General features: G+C 55.9%; 1 protein-coding gene across 4 annotated transcripts in view; it reads right to left on the reverse strand.

Annotated features, from left to right (window-relative positions):
• Window positions 1-6,219: 6,219 nt before the first annotated feature.
• HMCN2 (hemicentin 2) overlaps window positions 6,220-21,032 on the reverse strand; it is a 177,547-nt gene continuing 162,734 nt past the window's right edge. For all 4 annotated transcript variants that reach the window (XM_061154405.1, XM_061154403.1, XM_061154404.1 and 1 more), the window contains exons 86-98: window positions 20,728-20,997; window positions 16,920-17,069; window positions 15,010-15,147; window positions 14,768-14,889; window positions 14,173-14,410; window positions 13,977-14,039; window positions 13,742-13,864; window positions 12,956-13,090; window positions 11,345-11,473; window positions 10,496-10,813; window positions 9,247-9,366; window positions 8,272-8,398; window positions 6,220-7,098 (exon numbers count right to left, since the gene is read on the reverse strand). In XM_061154405.1, the coding sequence (XP_061010388.1) occupies window positions 6,753-7,098; window positions 8,272-8,398; window positions 9,247-9,366; window positions 10,496-10,813; window positions 11,345-11,473; window positions 12,956-13,090; window positions 13,742-13,864; window positions 13,977-14,039; window positions 14,173-14,410; window positions 14,768-14,889; window positions 15,010-15,147; window positions 16,920-17,069; window positions 20,728-20,997 (2,279 nt within the window). In that variant the 3' untranslated portion in view covers window positions 6,220-6,752. The remainder of the gene's footprint in view (window positions 7,099-8,271; window positions 8,399-9,246; window positions 9,367-10,495; window positions 10,814-11,344; window positions 11,474-12,955; window positions 13,091-13,741; window positions 13,865-13,976; window positions 14,040-14,172; window positions 14,411-14,767; window positions 14,890-15,009; window positions 15,148-16,919; window positions 17,070-20,727; window positions 20,998-21,032) is intronic.

Below are 21,032 nucleotides of genomic sequence, written 5' to 3' on the forward strand. Positions count from 1 at the left end.
GTTCATGATCTTAGGGGGTCATTCATTCAGTCATTCACCATTAAGTATGATGTTAGTTGCAGGTTTTTATTAGATATTTTCCATAGGTGAAGAAATTCACTTTTCTGTTTTTGTCATGAGTAGGTATTGAATTTTGTCAAATGTTTTTTTCTGCATCTATTGAGATGGTCATATAATTTTCTGTAAATGTGGTAAATTACATTGATTTTCAGATGTTAAAGCAACCTTGCATTCCCCAGATAATTCTATTAATGTCTCAACAAAGTTTATTTTTAATGAAAAAAAAAAAAGGTGAGACAGAGGAACTTTGAGTTAGAACACACATAGAGGACATAATCAATCACAATGTGTAGACGTTATTTGGATCATGGAATTTTTTTCATCATAAAAGAAATATCTTTATGAGGAATTGGAAGTTTGAACACTGACAGGATACTTGATAATAGCAAGGAATTATTGTTGATTTTTCAAAGTATGGTAATGGTATGATAACAGATCTTTTCTAAAAAGATTTTTAAAGTTTAGAGCTATACTGTGAAATACCAATGAATTAAAATGATTTCCAAAAAGACTCTGATGGCCCTCCATCCCTCTTAGGATAAAATCTAGAAGCCTGTACGTCCTTTTCTGCCCTCACCCTCCACACTCCAGCAGCACTGGCCTGCTTTAGGTGTCTTCAACATACCAATCTGTCCCTTGTCTTCTGGTCTTTGCACACACACACTGTTCCTTGGGGCTGCTTCTCTGACCCTTCCCTTCTTCCCACCAGCTGGCCCCTTGTCTTATGCCGTCTCTCACACTGGTACCTAGTAGACACCTAAAGTCTCCAGTGGCAAAATGCAGGAGCATGAGGGCTCTGATCTCTTCTCCCCCTCCCCACTGCTGTGTTTTTTTTTTTTTTCTCAATATTTATTTATTTGTCTGGTTGCATCGGGTCTTAGTTGTGGCACTCAGATCTTCATGGCATCACGTGAGACCTTTCATTGTGACGCACAGACTCCTCTAGTTGTGACGCACAGACTCTCTAGCTGTGGCTCAGGGTCAGTAGCCTCACGCCAAGTAGAATATCAATGCCCCGACCAGGGATCAAACCCGAGGCCCCTGCATTGCCAGGTGGATTCTTCACCTCTGGACCACCAGGGCAGTCCCCTCACTGCTGTTGTCTTAGATCACCATCCCTTGGCACCTCTACCTCTGCAGGAGACACCTCCCCTGTCTTCCTGCCTATGCTCACTGCCTGCTCACTGCACCTTCCACACTGCATCCAAGGTGGCTTTTCTCAGGGTCAGCTCTGACTGTTGAGGTCTGTTGTCTGAACTGAAGGGCATGCTCAATGGACGTGATCTTGTTGAATCCCCCGAGAACCTATAAACATAGATGCAGTTTGTGACCATAGAGTAGGTCCTTCTTGTCCCCCATCTCTCCTCTGCCACACAAGAGCTCTGCATGTGCAGCTCATGGAGGGGCCTGGGTGTGTAGAGACCCCAGCCCCGCACCCTGCGACGATCTCATGGTTGGCACCAGAAGCCTTTTTGCTGCTGTCCGGATCTGGGCACTGGCCCCAGGAACAGGGAGTGCCCTCTGGGCTGGACCCTGGGTTGCCTGTCCCCACCCAAAGGGAACACGGAGTCCAGAGTGGGTTCTTGGAAAAGCTGCATCAGGGAGTTTAATGAGTGACCTGCAGGGCTGTTTTCCACCCCTGATGTTTCAGAACAGCCTCAGAGGTCAGGCGGCAGCAGGAGGCTGGGCAGTTGGATGGGGTTTTGGCCAATGGCGGCGGCAGCTGGAAAAGCAGAGTAGAAAACACCCCTCTGGGGCCAGCTGAGCTTCCTTGGGAGGCACCTCCTCCCCTTGGCGATCATTCTGGGGATGAGGGTAGCGTGGGAAGCACAGGACTCGGCATCACAGCCTGGATTCCAGGCCAAGTCTGCCCCTGGCTGGGGTAGACTTGGAGCAATCGCTCCCTCTCACCTGTCTCTGTTTCTGAGCTTCAGATGGGAAATTGAAGAGAAGAGAAGACGGAGCGGGGGTAGGGGGTAGGAGATGGGGGTGGGAGGAGGTCAACAGAATTCACCCTGTTTTGGCGGCTCCTCAGGTCTGGAGTTGCTGATGTCTCTCCTCTTCATCCTGCTCCTGGCCTGCCTGCTCCTTTCCATCCTCCTTTCTCAGAGACTGGAGGCAGGGGAGCCTGGAGGCTGCGTTGAGTCCTTCTCTTCCCCTCTGTGCTGTGTGAGCTTGGCCAAGTGGCTCACCCTCTCTGAGCTCCCATTCCCTCATCTGTGAAATAGAGATACTACTTTTTTTTTTTTAATCGCTGGAGTTCCTGGGAGAATTAAATAAACTCAGGTCTATAGGGCATTGAACAGTCAACAAATACTTTGACAAACATGAAGGGCCAGCGTGAGTCTGGGGAGAGGAGGCGGGAGAGCAGCAGTTCTCACCACTCAATGCCACGTCCCCAGGGCTGACCCTTTCATGGGCGGCAAAGTCCCTGACTCCATAAAATATTAACAGCCCAGCAAAAGGCAGGGCTCAAGTTGTGACCCATGGCCCCTAGGGCTGCACAAAAAAAGGTTGTTCAGTCCAAGGATAGTCTTTACAAGTGGGCCCCGGACAAAGCGGGTTTGAGGAGGAACTGGGAAGCTCCTCCCTCCCGTCTTCCCTCCTCCCTGGACTCTCTCACCAACCCAGCTTCAAATTCCACCATTGGCAACTTCTGTGCTTTAAGCCAGCAATTGGTAAACTATGGTTCCTATTTGTTCTCATGAAGCCTGCAGGCTAAAAATGGTTTTTGCATTTGTAAATGGCTTAAAAAAAAAAAGACTGTTCTGCAGCACATGAAAATTGCATGAACTTTAAAACCTAGACAGTATATTAAAAAGCAGAGACATTACCAACAAAGGTCCATCTAATCAAAGTTATGTTGAAGAAGGAATCCATAGGGCCTGGACTCCATCTCAGGCCTGTCTGTGCTGGCCGTGCTCGGCTGCCTCTCCAGCGGACTCTGAACTCTCTGCTTAGTGCCTGTGGGGACGACAATGGAAGGATCAGACCCCCTCCAGACAGGGGAATCTTGAAGATCACATCCAGGCTACTCATTGCCTAAGAGGAAGCATACCGTAATCACCCCTGTCTCCGGACAGGTCATAAACTTTTTTCGCATCTGTCAGGATGTAATCACAGGCTTATCGATTATTAACTGGTTGGAATGTAACTGCGGGCTTATTGACTATTGACTGTTTAGACACGTACACATGGGGTAGGTGGTGGGTTTAGACACGTACACATGGGGTAGGTGGTGGGTTTGGACACGTACGCATGGGGTAGGTGGTGGGTTTAGACACGTACACATGGGGTAGGTGGTGGGTTTGGACACGTACGCATGGGGTAGGTGGTGGGTTTGGACACGTACGCATGGGGTATAAAAGATTTTCACAAATGCTGGACGGGGTCCTTGGCTAAGAGGAGACTCTGCCTTGGGCCCGCCGGCGTAATAAACTGCACTCCACTATCTGCATTGTCCTTCTGAGTGAGTCTGTTTCCCGGAAAGCATGGCTATAACATTATAACAATGTTTTTTTCCAATAGTCATGTATGGATGTGAGAGTTGGGACTATAAAGAAAGCTGAGCACCAAAGAATTGATGCTTTTGAACTGTGGTGTTGGAGAAGACTCTTGAGAGTCCCTTGGACATCAAAGAGATCCAACCAGTCCATCCTAAAGGAAATCAGTCCTGAATATTCATTGGAAGAACTGACACTGAAGCTGAAACTCCAATACTTTGGCCACCTGATGCGAAGAACCAACTCATTGGAGAAGACCCTGATGCTGGGAAAGATTGAAGGCGGGAGGAGAAGGGGATGACAGAGGATGAGATGGTTGGATGGCATCACCAAAGCGATGGACATGAGTTTGAGTAGGCTCTGGGAGTTGGTGATGGATAGGAGGCCTGCCGTGCTGCAGTCCACGGAGTCGCAAAAATTTGGACACGACTGAGCAACTGAATTGAACTGAACTTAAAACACAAATGAAGTGTTATTGGAAGCCAGTCACTTCTCTTCTGTGTGTTGACTGTGACTGCTTTTGCAGTGCAATGGCCAGGGGAGAAGTTTAATGTGTCCCCAAAGCCAAAATGTTTCACTCTTTGATCCTTTACAGAAGATGTTCACAGACCCCCAGTTCAAGAGAAAATGAAGGGTTATTTGTTCAGTCGTGTCAAACTCTCTGCAATCCCATGGACTGTACCCGCCAGGCTCCTCTGTGCATGGAATTCTCCTGGCAAGAATGCTGGAGTAGGTGGCCATTCCCTTCTCCATGGCATCTTCCTGACCAAGGGATCGAACCCAGGTCTCCTGCATTGCAGGCTGATTCTATACCGTCTTCAGCAACCAAGGAAGCCTGGTTCAAAAGAAACAAACTTTGAAATTGGGAGTACCGTGGGGAAGATTCAGTTGGGGCTGCTGGTGGGAGTCCCAGTCTAACCACTAACCAGTCACCTATCAGGCAAGGGACTGGGCCCTGTTCGCTCTGAGTGTCCTTTTCTCTACGTATAAAATGCACACAGACTCCTCTGTTCACCCCAGCATGGCTGCAAGGGCTCAGTTTATGAAGTCTGATCGCCATGCATCCCTTAGTGGGAAATAACTCTGCTTTTCTTATTGCCCAGATGAGAGGCTGGGGATGCTAGGCAGAAGGTGAGTGTCACACTGACCAAAGGGAGCTGGGACAAAGGACCCATCCTCTCCAGAAGCACGTGGAAGACAAACGGCCTCTTTCTGCCAGAGGCTGTGTTTAGGGGCAGCTGGCACAGAGATCCCTGTGGGCAGCCTGGGCGGGAGGGCAGGGAGTGGGGAGCGTGAGGAACAGCATTGCTGGGCTTCTGATGACTCCTCTCCCAGCTCACTGGAGACAGGCCCGTACAAACACAGACATTCCAATCGTGTCCCTCAACAGTTCACCCCGTGGAAGCCAAGACCCCTACAGTGGCCCCACAGGCCCCCAGAATCTGCCTGACCCTCTTTTGCTTCTGATCGCGCTCCCCACCCCCCACCCCTCCTCCGGCCGAGCTGCAGCATCCTTCTACCTGGGACACCCTGGCATTTGTCGTTCCCTCTGCCAGAACGCCCTTCCACTGACTTCTGCATGGCTGTGCAGACCCACCTTCCTTGGGTCTCTGCTCCAGTGCCACCTTCTTGGTGAGGCCCACCTTGATGGCCTATTAAAAATTGCCCCTGAACCCCCACCTTCCCAACAGAGTTTTTCTCCCCAGCACCTTTGCTAACTGACAGATACACATTTCACTCTTCATTTCCTTGCCGTCTATAAACCTTTGCCATGAGAACATAAACTTCACAAGCGCAGGAATTTTACGTTCACTGTCTGGCACATAAGTAGGACCTAATGACTCTCCAGTGGATGATGAAATGATCAAATGTAATTAATTCATTAAATACGTCGACTTAAAAGTATTTATGACCTAAAAGTTGAGAGTCATGTTTTATTCGGTGGTGACTTTTAGGACTTCAAGCCTGGTTGGCAGCACCTCAAATTAGCCTGAGAAAACTGCTCAGAGGAGGCAAGGGTAGGAGCCAGGTTATACAGAAGTTTTGCAACAAAGGGCAGGTAGGCTGAACATTAAAAGATTTTTGTTAAAGGAAACCACATGTCCCAAGTTAAGGAATGGAGTGCTTTTCTATGTATGGGAGGATGCAAGGCTCACTGAACTCAATCCTTTCATATGCACTTCAGCCACCTGGGGTCAGTTTCCTGTGTTTTTCACATCCTGAGCTTCCTTGGGGCTCACCAGCTCACATTGGAGGACTGCAATCACTGACTGTGACAACCTTGTTTACTGATATGGCCGGAAACATTTCGTTCCTCAAATACAATTAGCAATTATTTTTAATTAAGAATTACTTTTTGCTACCAGGGATAGCTGCTGTCTGTGTGATACATTTCCTTCTTCATTTAATTATCCCCACAGCCCTGGGTTGGGGGCACTCTCAGATTTTCATATTTTTGGCTGAGGAAACTGAGCCCAGAAAGGTGCCAGGGCCACCCTATCCACAAGGAGACTGGGCTCCATCCACGGGGACGGCCGTGGTAGCCCCATCTCACCAGGGGACTGGAGCACCAGGACCTAAAAGGTGGTGGTCTCCCTCCCAAAGCCCCTCCTTACCAAAGCAAAATAACTGGAGGAAGAAACCAAACTGGTAAACACAGACGTTTTTATGGTTTCCATACACACACCCGGTTCAGGATGACAATGCCAGGTATGGGGGGGGGGGGGGGGGTCATGATGACAGCGTCTGCTGCCCCCGCTCCCCTTAAGTGTCTCAGGGTGCTGTGTCCCGGCCCGGGGTCCCCTGGGGCTTGCGGAAAGACCGCCGAAGCCGATCAGGCGCCGAAGCCGATCAGGCGCCGAAGCCGATCAGGCTTCATTCACCCCAGCCTGCCTGCTGTCTTCGCCACCTAAGGACAGCGTTTGTCACCTGTCCGCTGGGCTCCACCCCCACGGCGGAGGAAGCTAGGCGAGCTCGGACGCTCGCTGTCCTGGGGTCAAGGCTGCCTCGCCGGGCCGTGTTTGCTGAAGGTCTCGCTGACGCACGGGGACAGGAGATGATGACGTCGCTTGCCACAGCTGGCGGCATGGGCCAGGGCACCGCTGGGGTGGCGGGGGCGGGGAGGAGGAGGGCGGGGCCCGGTCCTCTCTGGCCCCCATCCCCGGAGGTCGCTGCCCCTGCCCGCGGCCCTCAGTAGGGGTAGGGGGACACGGCGATGAGCAGGACGAAGACGCTCTGGTGGCGCGGCGCCGCTGCGTGCACAGTGAGCCGGTAGAGGCCGGCGCGGGTGAGCGCGCGGCGCGTGTAGACGGCGCCGTATCCGGCGCGCAGCGGGCGCAGCGCGAAGGGGCTGCGCGGGTCGGGCTCCAGCACGCGGAGCTCCGTGCGGTTGGCGGGAACGCCGCCCTCGGAGAAGGCGGCCAGGCGGGCCACGTCGTGGAGGGCGCGCACGCCCAGGGGCAGCGGGAGCAGCTTGTACTGCAGCGTGGAGGGGCCGCCCGAACTGCAGTCCTGCGAGCAGCGCCGGAAGCATGTCCTGCGGGACAGACAGACAGACCGACTCCGGGTTGCCATCCGCGGGCCCCGGCTGCACCCCAAATTCCAGCAGTTCGGCTGTGAGCTGCCCGACCACCACCTCGCGCGCCTCATGCCTTTACAAGCGTCACTGTTAGCCCATTCTAGAGAGCAGCGAACTGAGGCTTCAAGAAGCCAGAGACCTGCCCCTTCCCACCCAAACAGGCCCCCCATCAGTGATAAGCCCTCTAGGCACTCCAGAACCCCAGAACTGGCTCGGGGTTACCCCTTTGCAGCGGGGTAAGGGGGGCTTCTCTCCTAGCTCAATTGGTAAAGAATCTGCCTGCGATGCGGAAGACCCGGGTTTGATCCCTAGCTGGGGAAGATACCCTGGAGAAGGAAATGGCAACCCACTCCAGTATCCTTCCTGGAGAAACCCATGGACAGAGGAGGCTGGCGGGCTATAGTCCATGGGCTTGCGAGGAGTCCAACTCAACTTAGCGACTAAACCATCACCACCAGCAAGGGGGTTCAACCTTGCCAAGGGCGGCCACTCTCTCTCGCCTCTCCACCCCACCCCCACCCCCAGCCTAGGCTTCCTGATTAATGCTGTCCCAGGCAGGAGGACACCCAAGATCCTTGCCCTGACAGCTGCAGCTCCTGCCAGCCAAGGTCCCGTCTGCGCATCTTTATGAGTATCTGTAGCCACAGTGCGAGGCCTGGAGGAACGTGTTTCGTGTTTGTGTGGCTGTGCGTGTTTGAGTCCTCGGGTTTTGCCTGGGGTTCTGGGTGGAGTTTATGCGCCTGGGCGTGTGTTCCTGCATGGACTCACGTGTCCCCACGTGTCCCTGTGTGTGCATCCCCCAGCAGCCTTCCCTCCCAGTGCTCTCCCGGCTCTGGCCTCTCCCTGCGCTCCCTGCTTAGCGGAAGCCTCGCTGTGCAGGAAACGATAACCGTTCAAGTGAGTTCACATCCCAAACGGCTGCAGGAAAAGTGCTTTTCTTGATGGCATGTTGCCCTTGAGCTCAGGAGCCCGGCCCAGGAATTCTGGCAGGGTTGACCCTCTGGCCCGAGACAAGGCCTTCCTGGAGGAGGAGGGGTTGGGCTCTCCAGGAGCCAGAGTGCCCCGCTGCCCAGCTCCTGGCAGACCAGCCCCCCCCCACCGCCCCCCACCCCCAGCCAGCCCGGCCCTTACCCGGGGCTGGAGCCCTGCCGGTAGGTGGCGGGGCACGGCGTGTCCACACACTGGTAGCTGCCACGGGTGTTGAAGCACATCTGGCCGGGCCCGCACTCGATGCCGTCCTCCTCACACTCGTTGATGTCTGGGCAGGCAGGTGGGTGAGGAGAGCAGGGTGAAGACATGGGGCAAAGGGGAAAGAGCCCAAGGCAGGAACCAGGGAGGCGTGGGGCGGGGGGCGCGGTTAGGTGGGAGAGCGATGCCCTCAGAGGACAGCGAGGTGGGCAGCCCCTTGCCCGGTCCCCACCCAGCCTGGCCCTGTAACAGCCCAGCTGGCAGGCCCCTGGCACCTCCCTGTCTCCCCAGGTGGGCACTCCGGGTACTGCTGAGCCTAGAGCTGGGGTGGAGAGGCTGAGGGAGACGATGACTGCCCTAGGACCCCGAGAGGCCACGGCTAGTGATCCTTCTCTGCACCCCCATCCCCATGGGAGCCCCACCTTCGCAGAGGCCATTCGGTGACCCCCACGATAGAGAGTGAGGGATGGAGACTGGCCAGGCAGACACGGGCGTTCCTGCTTTATAGAGAAGCAGCAGCAAGACCCGCCCGCTCCAGAGCACCTCAGGGGAAATGTGCTGGCCTGGGGCTTAGAGGACTTCCTTCTACTCCTTGCAGCCGCTGCCTTGCTGAGCACGGGCTCTGCGGCCACCCTCCTCATCCAAACATTTATTGGAGGGGCTGTGTGAGCCCCACCTCGCCAGGAGGCTGAGGCACAGAGAGGTGAAGTGAGTTGTCCAGGGACACACAGCCCAGCTGCTTTCAGAGCCTGTCCACAACAATTTCTTAGCTCCCGCTGGGAATGTGGGTCCCGCCCTGGCTCTGGCCACCTGGGAGGGGGCAGCACGTACCCCCTCCCTGCCCCTCCATCACAGGAGAGGGTTGGGGGGCGGCTGGAGAGAGCGCAGACTGGGTGAGAGACGCCCCTTCCTGCTCACCCTGGCAGTTCTTCCCGCTGGGGAGGAGGCGGTAGCCTGCGGGGCAGAGGCACTGGTAGCTGCCCTCTGTGTTTTGGCAGGCGTGTTGGCACAGGTTTCTCACGCGGCACTCGTCCAGGTCTGGCCCCAGGGTGGGGTAGGGGGGTGCGAGCAGAGAAACACTGAGTCACAGATGCCCAGCTGGCCTCACCCCTGCCTACGGCCAGGCTCGGGACAAGCCAGGGAGACCCCCTGCTTAGGCACCAGCGATTTTTCCCTGCCATGCCCCTTCCCTGGTGGCTCAGATGGTAAAGTTGTCTGCCTACAATGTGGGAGACCCGGGTTGGGAAGATCTCCTAGAGAAGGAAACGACAACCCACTCCAGTATTCTTGCCTGGGAAGTCCCATGGATGGAGGAGCCTGGTAGGCTACAGTCCATGGGGTTGCAAAGAGTCAAGACAGGACTGAGCCACTTCACTTTCAACCTCCCCTGGATGGGGAGGTGGGGAGAGTCCCTGGGCTCTGCGTGCACCAAGCCATGGGGTGGGGGTGGGGGGCAGACAGCACTCCCAGGACAGACGGTTCTGTCCAGGCAGTGATGCTGAAACACACCTGCCTTCCAGGCTACCTTCCCCCTCACCTCTCTGCAGCCCAGTGCCAGTCTGCCTCCACACAAGGGCCCTCCACCTGCATGAGTCTGTAGCACTCCCCAGTCCCTGCTCACCTTCCCAGGTCAACCTGGACCGTTCTCCTTCCATCCCTGACTGCTTCACCTCTGCACACCCAGAGGAGGGTTCCTCCAAGTGGGCTCCTGGGAACATTTGCCCTCCCTCTGGGTAATGTGAAGGTGAAAGGCGCTCAGTCGTGTCGGACTCTTTGCGACCCCATGGACTATACAGTCCATGGAATTCTCCAGGCCGCAATACTGAGTGGGTAGCCTTTCCCTCCTCCAGGGGATCTTCCTCACCCAGGGATCGAACCCAGGTCTCCCATATTGCAGGCGGATTCTTTACCAGCTCAGCCACAAGGGGTAAAGTAGTCCTGAAGTCAAATGGTTTGGAAAACGCTCCACCCACTTTGGAAGCCCCTTGCCCATTGGCACAGCCGGGGTTCCGAGAAATCATGTAGTGAGGAGGCAGCCATCTGCCTGTCTCGCCCAGCCCACTTGCCTGTGAACCCTGGGTTTCTGAACACGGGAGTGGTGCCCACACACCCAGCCCAGGGGCCTGAGACAGCACAGCCGGGTGTGTCCCACGGGGCCCGACCTTACCCGTGCAGACTCCGTTCTGCCGGATGAAGCCGGGCGGGCACCAGGCCCGGCCCACACTCAGGGCTCTGGGGCCTGGTTGGAGGGAGACCCAGGCGTGGTAGGACCCCCCGGGCTTGGGGGCACGGGCCCGCAGCCAGGCCACCAGGAGGTCCCGGTGGCTGACGGTGGTCACGTTTGGTCCACTGCGCTCCAGTGGGGTGCAAGTCTTGCCGTCGCGGAGGAGAGCCTGGCCCGGCGGGCACAGGCAGCGGAAGCCGCCCTGGAGGTTGTGGCATTGGTAGGCGCAGGGCTCGGGCAGCTGCAGGCACTCGTTGATATCTGGGGGGAGCAGAGCCAGGCCGGGTGTCCCGGCAGCTCAGGGTTGTGCTGCTCCGCCTGGCTCCGGCCATCTCTCTTGCCCTCCAGCCTTTCCCAGAATCCAGCTGCCTCGCCCCCTGCACACCAGCCTGCCACCAAGCCCTCCCTCTCCGCACCCCCAGCCTCCTCTCCCCTTCTAGGACCTACTGCTCCAAGAGGTTCCCATCTCCCCCAGCCCTGAGCCCCAGACCCAACGGTCCCTCAATGCTCCTCCCTTCAGCCTTCAGGCTCATTCTTGGCAAAGCTACTCTGAGATCCACCCACCTCTCACCACCCTCCTCCCCCTCCTAGGCCCCCAGGGAAGGTGACCTTGCTGGGCAAGGGGTGGGAAACAGCAGGCGAAGCACAGATCAGGCGCGTGCTGGGCGCACAGTTGGTCTTGGCGGCTATTTCTGTTCACTGAACTCAGTGTCATCCTTGTTAAGGCGGCTCCCTGCCTGTGAGCTGGAGGTGCTGACCAGGGTCCCAGCGAGGGGGTGGTTCTCCCCGTACCTAGACAGGGCAGGCCGGGGCCCTGGACCAGGAAGCCCCTGGGGCAGCCGCAGCGGTGTCCACCTGGGATGTTCTCACAAATCTGGTTGTAGTGACACTCGTCCGTCTGCTCCAGACACTCGTCCACATCTGGAAAGGCAGGAGCAAGGGTGGGTGGGGTTGGGGGGGAGGTGGGGAGGGTTGCTGAGCCCAGAGCCCCTCCCCCAGGATACATCACGCCTCTCAGCATCTGGGCCTCATCCCTGTCTCCTTCTTCAACAACCACTACTTTTAACTATACCAGCTTTGGAGGGTAAGAAGGGTCTGGGTTCAAAGGAAGGAAGGGGCTTAAAAGGTGGACTCTGGAGGCACGGGGCTTCCCTAGTGACTCCGACAGTGAAGAATCTGCCTCCAGTGCAGGAGACCCGGGTTCCATCCCTGAGTGGGGAAGATGCCCTGGAGAAAGAATGGCAACCCACTCCAGTATTCTTGCCTGGGAAATCCCATTGTCTGGCGGGCCGGCTACAGTCCATGGGGGTCACAAAGAGTCAGACACGACTGAGTTACTTAATGCTTTTGGAGGCAAAGCCCCAGGTTTGGACTGAAATCTGCCATGTCTCTGGATCCTTGAGTCAGGAACTTCCCCTCCCTGAGCCTCAGTTTCCTCATCTGTAAAAAGGGGTCACAACAGGACTCTTCCATGGAGTCACGGGGAGAAAACTGGCTCATGCATGTGAAGGGTTTAGGACCCTGGTGAATGGGCAGAGCTCAAAATATGGTGAGAAAGAAGGAAGGGAGGGCAGGAAGAAGACAGGAGGCAGAGGAGTCCTACAGACAGTCACCGAAATGGAGTGACTGCCTCTTCTGGGTCCAAATTGACCACGCTCTCCCCACTCACTGATGGCCTCTCTCGGAGGAACCAGAAAGAAAGAAAGAAAGAAAGATAGTGAAGTCGCTCAGTCGTGTCTGACTCTTTGTGACCCCATAGACTGTAGCCCACCAGGCTCCTCCATCCATGGAATTTTCCAGGCAAGAGTACTGGAGTGGGTTGCCATTTCCTTCTCCGGGGATCTTCCTGACCCACGGATTGAACCTGGGTCTGCAGCATTGCAGGCAGATGCTTTTACCGTCTGAGCCACTAGGGAAGCCCAAGGACCCACCATCATGAAAGCCTAGAATGCTAGGACAGGAAGGACCCTAGAAGTCACGTATCCAGGGCTGGCACCTAGGTTTCGTCTTGAAGGACAGCTGCAATAGTCACTGTGGCTGGAGAAGCTGTGTTAAAAAGGATGCTGAGGCTGGACCACACCCAGCATGGTCCAGCATCTCCCATGAGGGGAGATGGTAGCAGAAGTAGCCTGTGTTTGCCATCCCTGACCTGGCCCCCCTTCATCAGGTAGACAGATGACAAACTTGGGGCCCACAAAGGAGAAGGGCACTTGCCAAGGGTACTTGGACCTCTTGTGCCCAGCTCAGGCTTCCTCCCTGGCCTCTCTGGGCTCCTTCTGCCAAGAAGACTTCCAGCTTCCCTGAAGGCCCAGCGTCCCAGGGACACACGACAGGCCCTCTGCTGCACCCTGGCCACCACTGGGCTCCCAGGAGCAGGACAGTTCAGCCCCCTGCTCTGATCACCTTCACAACTGGCTCCATTGGCGGCCACCCGGAAGCCAGGCCTGCAGTCGGGCAGGCAGTGGTAGGACCCCAGCAGGTTCACACAGTGCTGATCCTCTTGGCAAAGGTCGGCCTCCCACGCACACTCGTCCACATCTGGGGGGGAGCGGGGCGCATGAACACTTGTCCCCAGGCCCAGCCCACCCACCCACAGAGGCTTTGTCCCCAGGCCCAGACACCCCTGGCACGAAGGTCCCTGCCCCTCCTGCTAGCGATGGCCATCATCTCAACACCCCCAGGAGCACACAGCCCCACCCCACGGGGCCTTGGCCTGTGGCATCTGAAGTGGGGCTGCAGACAGCACCCTTTGGGTGCCCTGAAGACACCCAGCAATGCCAGGCCCCACTGGTGGGATGGAAGGCACAGGCAGGGCATCAGTGTCCAGACTGCGGCTCACAGTCAGGTTTGTCGTCCAGCAACTTCGATAAGGGGGCAAGTAGAACAGGAGGGGACAGGCGGGTGTCAGCTCACTTGCAGTTGGCCGGAAATGCCCGCCGAGGCTTCTCAGGGGGTGTGCATGTGGTGAGCACGTGTATATCTTTGAGAAGCCCCCTCACCCCCAAGTACTTGAGCCTCCCCGCCCTGAGGCCCTCAAAACAGCAAGATCTCCGTGAGAACAGGGCATTGGAACCCCTCGGCTCACATCCCCTGAGGGGTGTGCCCCTGGCCCGGGATCCAAGCCCGGAATCTCCCTGCACGCCCCTGGGCCAGGTCCCCGGCGAGCCTCTCCCCCGGGGGCCCGCTCACCTCTGCAGGTCCTTCCGTCCCTGGCCAGGGCGAATCCAGCGGGGCAGGAGCAGGAGAAGCGGCCGGGCGCGTTGTGGCAGGAGTGGGAGCAGGGCCGGGGACGGTCGGAGCACTCGTCCCTGTCTGCGGGGAGCGGGGAGGTCTGGCGGTCCATGCTCCCAGGCCCTCCCGCCAGCTTGCCCTTCCTAGGCCAGGAGGCCTCCCTCATCCGTGCCGGGGCAGGGAGGATGCTCACCCACACAGAACTCTCCCTGGGCGTCCAGCTCAAAGCCCTCTGGGCAGCCGACCTCATTCTCTTCTGCAAGGCAAAGGGGACGGGCCCTGAGTTCATGCGGGCCCCAGTGCCCAAGGTGCCTGGCAAGAGACGGCGCAGGCTCATCTGGGGGCCCTGGCTGGGGCCATGGGAGCTGGGGAGACGGACAGGGCCTCACCAGCTTGCAGGGCCGTGTCGAGCTGGAAGCGCAGGGCCTCGGCCTCGGGGTCAAAGGCCGAGCTGATAGAGGAGGCCCGCAGGTGCTGCACCAGCTGGGGCTGGGGGCCCTGGGCCGCGCTGTACTGGATGCTGTGATTGCAGCGTAGGAACGAGCGGAGGCTGTCCTGCAGGAAGCTCTGCGTGGAGCCCACGAAGAGCCGGCCGGGCCCCGTCTGCACGTACCGCTCCTGGAAGTCCTGGGCAGGGTGGGGGGTGGGGGGACAAGGACATCAGGGTACCAACTTCCAAGGGGCAAGGGACCCTGTCCTCGACTGGGGATGCGGGCTTGGTGGGCCTTTCCGCTCTGCTTCCAACCAGCTGGGCTCCCTCGGGCTCTTGGGGAAGCTGGACCCAGAGCATCCTCCCCCTGGGGGCTGGTCCTCCTCTAAGTCAGGCCAGGCCAGGCCCAGACCCTGCTGGGGGGCCAGGAAGGAAAGGGGCTCAGCTGCTTGGGGCAACAGTGGCGGGGGTGGGGGGCATTGGGGCAGGACCTCCCACTCTCTCTCACCCACCCCACCTGCACACCCCAGGGCTCGCCACCCCCACCCCCCCACCTGCACTTGCAGATCTGCGTCCACTAGGCTCTCAGGGACGCTGCCATTGACCACCATGTCGAGGAGCAGGAGGCCATTGCGATCCAGGCCCCGGGCCACCTGGGTCATTGTGAGCAGCTCCCCTGCAACCCACCCCACCCCCCAAGGCTGGAGTCACCAAAGGGGAGAGGCCCAGGGCTCAGACCTCAGCCCCACTCGGCCCACCTCGGGGGAGACCACCTCCCCCCCAGCCCCACCCTTACCTGTGGCAAACTCCACATGCGACTCCTGCTGGAAGCTGCCACCCGTCAGGGAGTGGCCGTTCAGGGCGTCTCCACTCTCTCCAGCCAGGGCCCAGTAGATGGGGGCGATGGTGACCACGAGCACCCGCATCAGAGGCCCTGGATGGATGGACACAGAGGCCGGATCCTAAGGGCAGCAGTTCTCCCGCTCAAGGTCCCTCTGTGGCTCCCTATTGCCCCAATAGGAGAGATTGGTCCCTTCCCCCCTACCGCCCAGGCCCAGCCTCATGAAGACAATATCCACTTCATGGACTAGTTGTGAAAATTAGCAAAATATATTTATGCAGAGGAGTCCATTTAGTATTCAACTGAGTTCAATAAATACTGAGGGCTACTGGGTCACCACAGAGCTCAGAAATGTACAGACCATCACTGTATACATGCTGGACCAAGTTGAAAATTAACCAAGTCTCCTAATTTGTAGACACCTTGCATAACAGCCTGGGAGACACAGAACCACTGACTTGGAAATAGGAGCCCCCCCCCCACCGCCACCACCAAAAAAAAATGTCCTGGACAGGGATTCTCAGATCTCCCATGAAGCTCAGCCTCTGCTTGGGGCAGGTGGGATCTGGGATTGGGGGGAGGGGGAATCCTGTTGGCTTGGGGCCAAGGATGGTCCAGCTTCTCGGCCAAACTGCTGGCTCAGAAGAGGCGCAAGAGGGCTGATGTTCACGGGAGCCAGCTGGGCCCCCGTGCCTGGGAGCAGAATCTTATTGGCCTCTGTGTCTCTGCTTCCACTAAACAGAGCCTGAGTGCCTGGCCTGGGGCCAGAGGCTTCTCCATGGCTCCTGCTCCTGCAGCTGGAAGAAAGGCAGCCGCATCTGGGCAGCGTCTCACTCGCTGTCTACTGACAGCCGCCCGGAGTGACCCCCTGCAGCCCCGCCCCATGCCCCCCAGCCAGGGCTGACACAGTCTGCGGTCAAGGGCAGTGCTGGAGGGGCTGCTTGTAGCAAACCCCCTTTCAGCACAACCCTCTCCCTCCTCTGGACCCCCATGAGGGGATGTAGGAGCCCCTGGGCTGGGTGAGATGGTAGGGTCTGTTACAGCAGCATTTATAATGTCTCTCCAGAACATTCCATCTGCGTGCGTGCGTGCGTGCTAAGCTGCTTTGGTCGTGTCCCACTCTTTGTGACCCTACGGAATGTAACCCGCCAGCCGCCTCTGTCTGTGGGGTTTCCCAGGCAAGAATACTGGAGTGGGTTGCCATGCCCTCCTCCAGGGGATCTTCCCGACCCATCGAACCTGCATCTCTTACGCCTCCTGCATTGGAAGGTGGGGTCTTTGCACCAGCACCACCTGGGAAGCCCATTTGCTTAGAACACACTATTTTATGAATCTGTTTGAGAGTGGACATTTCTTGATTCTCCAGGCCTTCTAGATAATTTTATTCTCCACTTTCACCATTTCTGTCCCCTCCATCCTGAATCCCTTACTCCTTACTGATGGCTTCCCTTGGCTTCCCTAGCAGCCCTTGCCTTAACAGTGGAGAAAACCTCCCACAGCAATCAGTGGTGGCAAAAAGTCATGATCTGACCTTGCATTCATATCAACCTGGTCATTTCACACTCTCTCAGGCTGATTTTTTAAAAACATGTATCTGGCTGCTCCAGGTCTTAGTTGCAGCACACAAACTCTTAGTTGCAGCATCCAGGATCTAGTTCCCTGACCAGGGATTGAACCCCGGCCCCTTGCATTGAGGGCGTGGAGTCTTAGCCACTGGGCCAAAAGGCAAATCCCCCCAGGGCTGATTTTAAATGCAGTTATTTTGTTTGGCTGGGGGCTACGGGGTGGGGAGGAAGTGGCCCGCACCTCCACCCACTTTGGTTTGGATTCAGCTGGAGTCAGAGCGTCCTCTGGCCCCCACTCACCCACTCTCGCGGGGATGTGGCTGATGCTGCTGCGGATGGTGGTGACCCCGGAACGTGCCTCCTGTTGCACGCTGGTGTTGAGGATGGCTGCGCCAAATTTCTGGCCGTTGATCACCCCGATCACACTGCCCCGGCTCCCCCGGGGCTCCCCTGTGAGGAAGGAAGAGAACAAGAGGGACACTATCCACCTCTGTGCCCTCAAGGCTATGCGGGTGCTGTTGTCCATTTTCCTGAAGGAGTAAACTGAGGCTCAGAGAGAGGCAGGAACTTGCTCAAGGACACATAGCTCATGGGTGATGAAAAAAAAAGCCTAGACGATCCTGGCTTTGAGAGAGACAGGGGGCGTTTAAGAGGAAGCCCCTGAAGAGGTGGTGCCAGCTTTTCATTCTAACACCTTGAAAAGCTGGGCAAGTTAGGCCCTCATGCCACCCTGGAGTTGGCTCCTTTATAAAATGAGGAGGTGGGACCACAGATGTGCCAAATACCTGTTGGGTTCTAAAACGCCAGGTGATGGGGGGTGGTGGGCTGGTACACTGGAGGAGCCAGGGTGGAGAGGCAGGGCACCAAGCCAGGAACTAAATGCCGCCACCTGAACACCTCCCATTCCATCAGTGTAGTGCTGGCTCCAGCCACCCTGCTGCTGGCCCCGCTGGGGTGGGCTGGGTTTCTAGCAGCCGCCAGGCAGTCTGCTAGCAGACGCTCTTGAGCACTAATCAAATGGACGGTACGGGCACAGGGGGGTGCTTCCTCTGCCTAATGGGCCAGCTGTCTTGTCTGGACAGGTGGCATTCCAGGGGGCAAGAGAACAGAAGCTAGCCTGACTCTCCGCTCACCAGCCCTCTGGGGAAATTAACAAGAAATTGCCAATGATCTGTCAAAAAAATAACATAAAACACTCAACTGCCAAGATCCTAAGTGGGTAAATCAGGGGGCTGGTTGATTTTGGATTCCAGGAAGCAGTGCCATTGTCTGCTGGGGTTTGATGAGATTTGATGCCCATCTGGGATGTCTCCTGTCAATATCCGCAGCTCGGGTTTATCGGGGGAATAGGGAAAGGCCGTGAACCTAACCCTGGCCTTGTAATAAGGGGGCAAGGAAGGAATTGGGAGCAGCAGGTAAAAAGGCAGCAGTGTGGCCCTGGCAGCTGCAGAAGGGGACAGAAACTGGAGGCCAGGGATGACAAGCCACAGTCAACCTTCTCAGATGTGGGCTGACTCAGCAGCTTCTTGTCCCCCATAAGCCAGCATGCTCCCCTAGGCCGATGGGAAAGGAGGGAGGCGGGTAGGGAGCCTCAAAGCCTTTGGACGTCTTTAACTAGCAATGTCCCTTGAAAGAATGTATCTTAGAGAAATATTCAGGCCAGCACACAAAGATGTGCGCTCCACGATGGCTGTCAGAGGGGAAACTGGAAAAGAAAAACCTGCTGCTTGTTTAACGAAGCCAACAGCAATTATGTTTTAAAAATGGGACTTCCCTGGTGGTCCTGTGGTTAAGACTCAGCACCCCCAACTCAGGCAGCAGGGGTTCAATCGCTGATCAAGGAAGATCTCACTGCCTTGTGGTGCAGCCAAAAAAATTTTTTTCTATTAAAAATAAAAATGTCCCTATGAAATGATATGAAACCATCACAGAAAGTGTGGACTAGGCTGACTGTCACGGAATATTGTCCGTAATAGAGTAAGAAAGATGGCAGGTTGTAAACACAACTTGTACATTTGTACTCATTTGTAAAAAGAAAAAATATATATATCTCTCTACATTCAGAGAAAAGAGTATAAATATACACCCCCAAATATTACCTGAGCTATTCCTGATAACTGAATGATCAGAGATAATTGATCACTATTTTTATCTTCATGGATTTTAAAAAATTTTCTGGCCCTTCTATGGTTAACATATATGAGCTAATGTAATAATAAAAATTAGTTGTTTCCATTAAAAAAGTAAGGAAGCTGTTATGGATTGAACTGTGTCCTCCTAAAAGGATGTGTTGAAGTCCTAATCCTCAGTACCTGAGCGTGTGACCTTATTTGAAGATAGGGTCTGTACAGAGGTAACCAAGTTAACATGAGGTCAGGAAAATGGGCCCTAATCTGATATGACTGGGGTTCGTATATAAAGGAGAATTTTAGAGACAGACATGAGCACAGGAGGAATGCCACGTGATCACGGAGGCAGAGACCAAAGTGATGCTTCTACAACCAAGGAGGTCTAACGACTGTCTAACACCAGGGAAGACCCTGGTGGTCCAGGGGATCAAACTCTGCACTTCCTTTGTGGGGGCCTTGGGTTTGATCCCTGGTCAAGGAATAAGATACTGCATATGGTGTGGCCAAAAAATCAAAATCAAAATAAAGACTGCCAGCAAACTACCAGAAGCTAGAGGAGAGGGCTGGATAGATTCTCTATTACAGATTTTGGAAGTCACCAACGATGCTGACACCTTGATCTTAGATTTCTACCCTCCTGCGAGATTATACATTTCTGTTGCTTCAGGCCACCTGGTTTGAGCTATTTTGTTATGGCAGCCACAGGAAACTAACCCAGAGGCCATGTGAAGAGCTCTGTGGTTTGGGGTGGGAGCTTTTCGACAGGACAGGGTAAGAACTGAAATAAAGGGAAGGTCTGCTCAGACCTGCAGTTGCTCTAGAGACAGCATCTGAGGCCGGGTGTCTGAGAACCACTGGGTTTTCAGAACTGCATGTGTCCATGTTCCATCCCTGCCTGCAGGAGATGAGGAAACCAAAAAGGCCAGAAAGGGTCCCACCGTTGGTTGGCAGTGGGTTTCGAGTGGGTTTTCAAGTGGCCAAGTGTCGATTCCCAATCCAAGTCAGTGCGGAGGTGCTGCATGGAGAAGTGCTCTGTGGAGAAGGGATCTGATGTCGTGGGTGGTGATAGATTAGTGATGTCTGCCATGGACAGGGACAGAGTCACAGAGCCACAAATATGGAGTGTCTCCTACAGATGCACAGAAAGAATATATTTTGTGACTTTCCTTAATGCAATCTCAGTCATTTTAGTGCAGTTTCTCAGCATAGTCCTTTACCAAATTTTAAAGTTTGATCTGACCCAAAGGAAAAGGAAGCTGACTGAGGAGACCTGAGATGTCAGGGTTTAGCATCACCAGGAGGCAGCATCCATTACTGACCACCTACCATGGCCGGGCAGAGCTCAGGGCAACACCAATTCACAGACTTCACCACAACCCCCAAGGTGGGTACTGTGGACACCCTTGCTTCACTCCGCCACATTACAGGATTGTGTGTGCCCAAAGGGGCTTCCCAGGTGGCTCAATGGGTAAAGAACCCGCCTGGCAATACAGGAGATGCAGGCAGATGTAAGTTCGATCACCGGGTTAGGAAGAATCCCCTGGAGGAGGGCATGGCAACTCACTCCAGTATTCTTGCCTGGAGAATCCCCATGGACAGAGGAGCCTGGCGGGCTACTGTCCATAGGATCGCAAGATACAACTGAAGCGACTGAGCATGCACACGCTCAGTCCTTTGTGTCCAAACGAAGGACACCAGTCTGTGCCAGCTAAGCTGGAAGGGCCAGGATCCAAGAGGAGCGGCAAGCACTCAGCATTTCAGAGCCTCCGTTTCCCCAGGTGTAAAGCGCAGGGTAGACAAGATGACCTCTTAAGGCCCTCTGGGCTGGTTCATTCTAAGTCTGTGGCTCCAAGCAAAGAGAAGAAGAGTCAGGGAGTTGACAGGACACCGAGCCAGGAGCCCCCCAAGCAACACACAGATCCCCATCAGGCAGGGGATCCCACCCCCATCCATGAAGATCTGGGCAGGGGCGCCCATACCTCTCACGACCAGGAATGCCCGAGCCGTGGCAGAGCCCAGGAGGTTGTGAGCGACGCACTCATACGGGCCTGCATCTCCGGCCTCCACTCGCTCCAGCCACAGGCTCCCGTCCGGCAGGGTCTGGAGCCGCCGGCTGGCCTGCACGGGCTGGCCCGCTCGCAACCACTCCACCGTGGGCACCGGCTCTCCGGAGGCCTGGCACCGCAGGGCCATGGAATCCCCGGATCTCACTGTCACGTCCTGGGGCTTCACCTGGAACACCGGGGCACCTGCGGGAGGCCCAGGACAGCTTTCAGGAACACTT

The sequence above is a fragment of the Dama dama genome, chromosome 11, assembly GCF_033118175.1.
Source record: "Dama dama isolate Ldn47 chromosome 11, ASM3311817v1, whole genome shotgun sequence".
In the NCBI taxonomy this organism is placed as follows: Eukaryota; Metazoa; Chordata; class Mammalia; order Artiodactyla; family Cervidae; genus Dama; species Dama dama.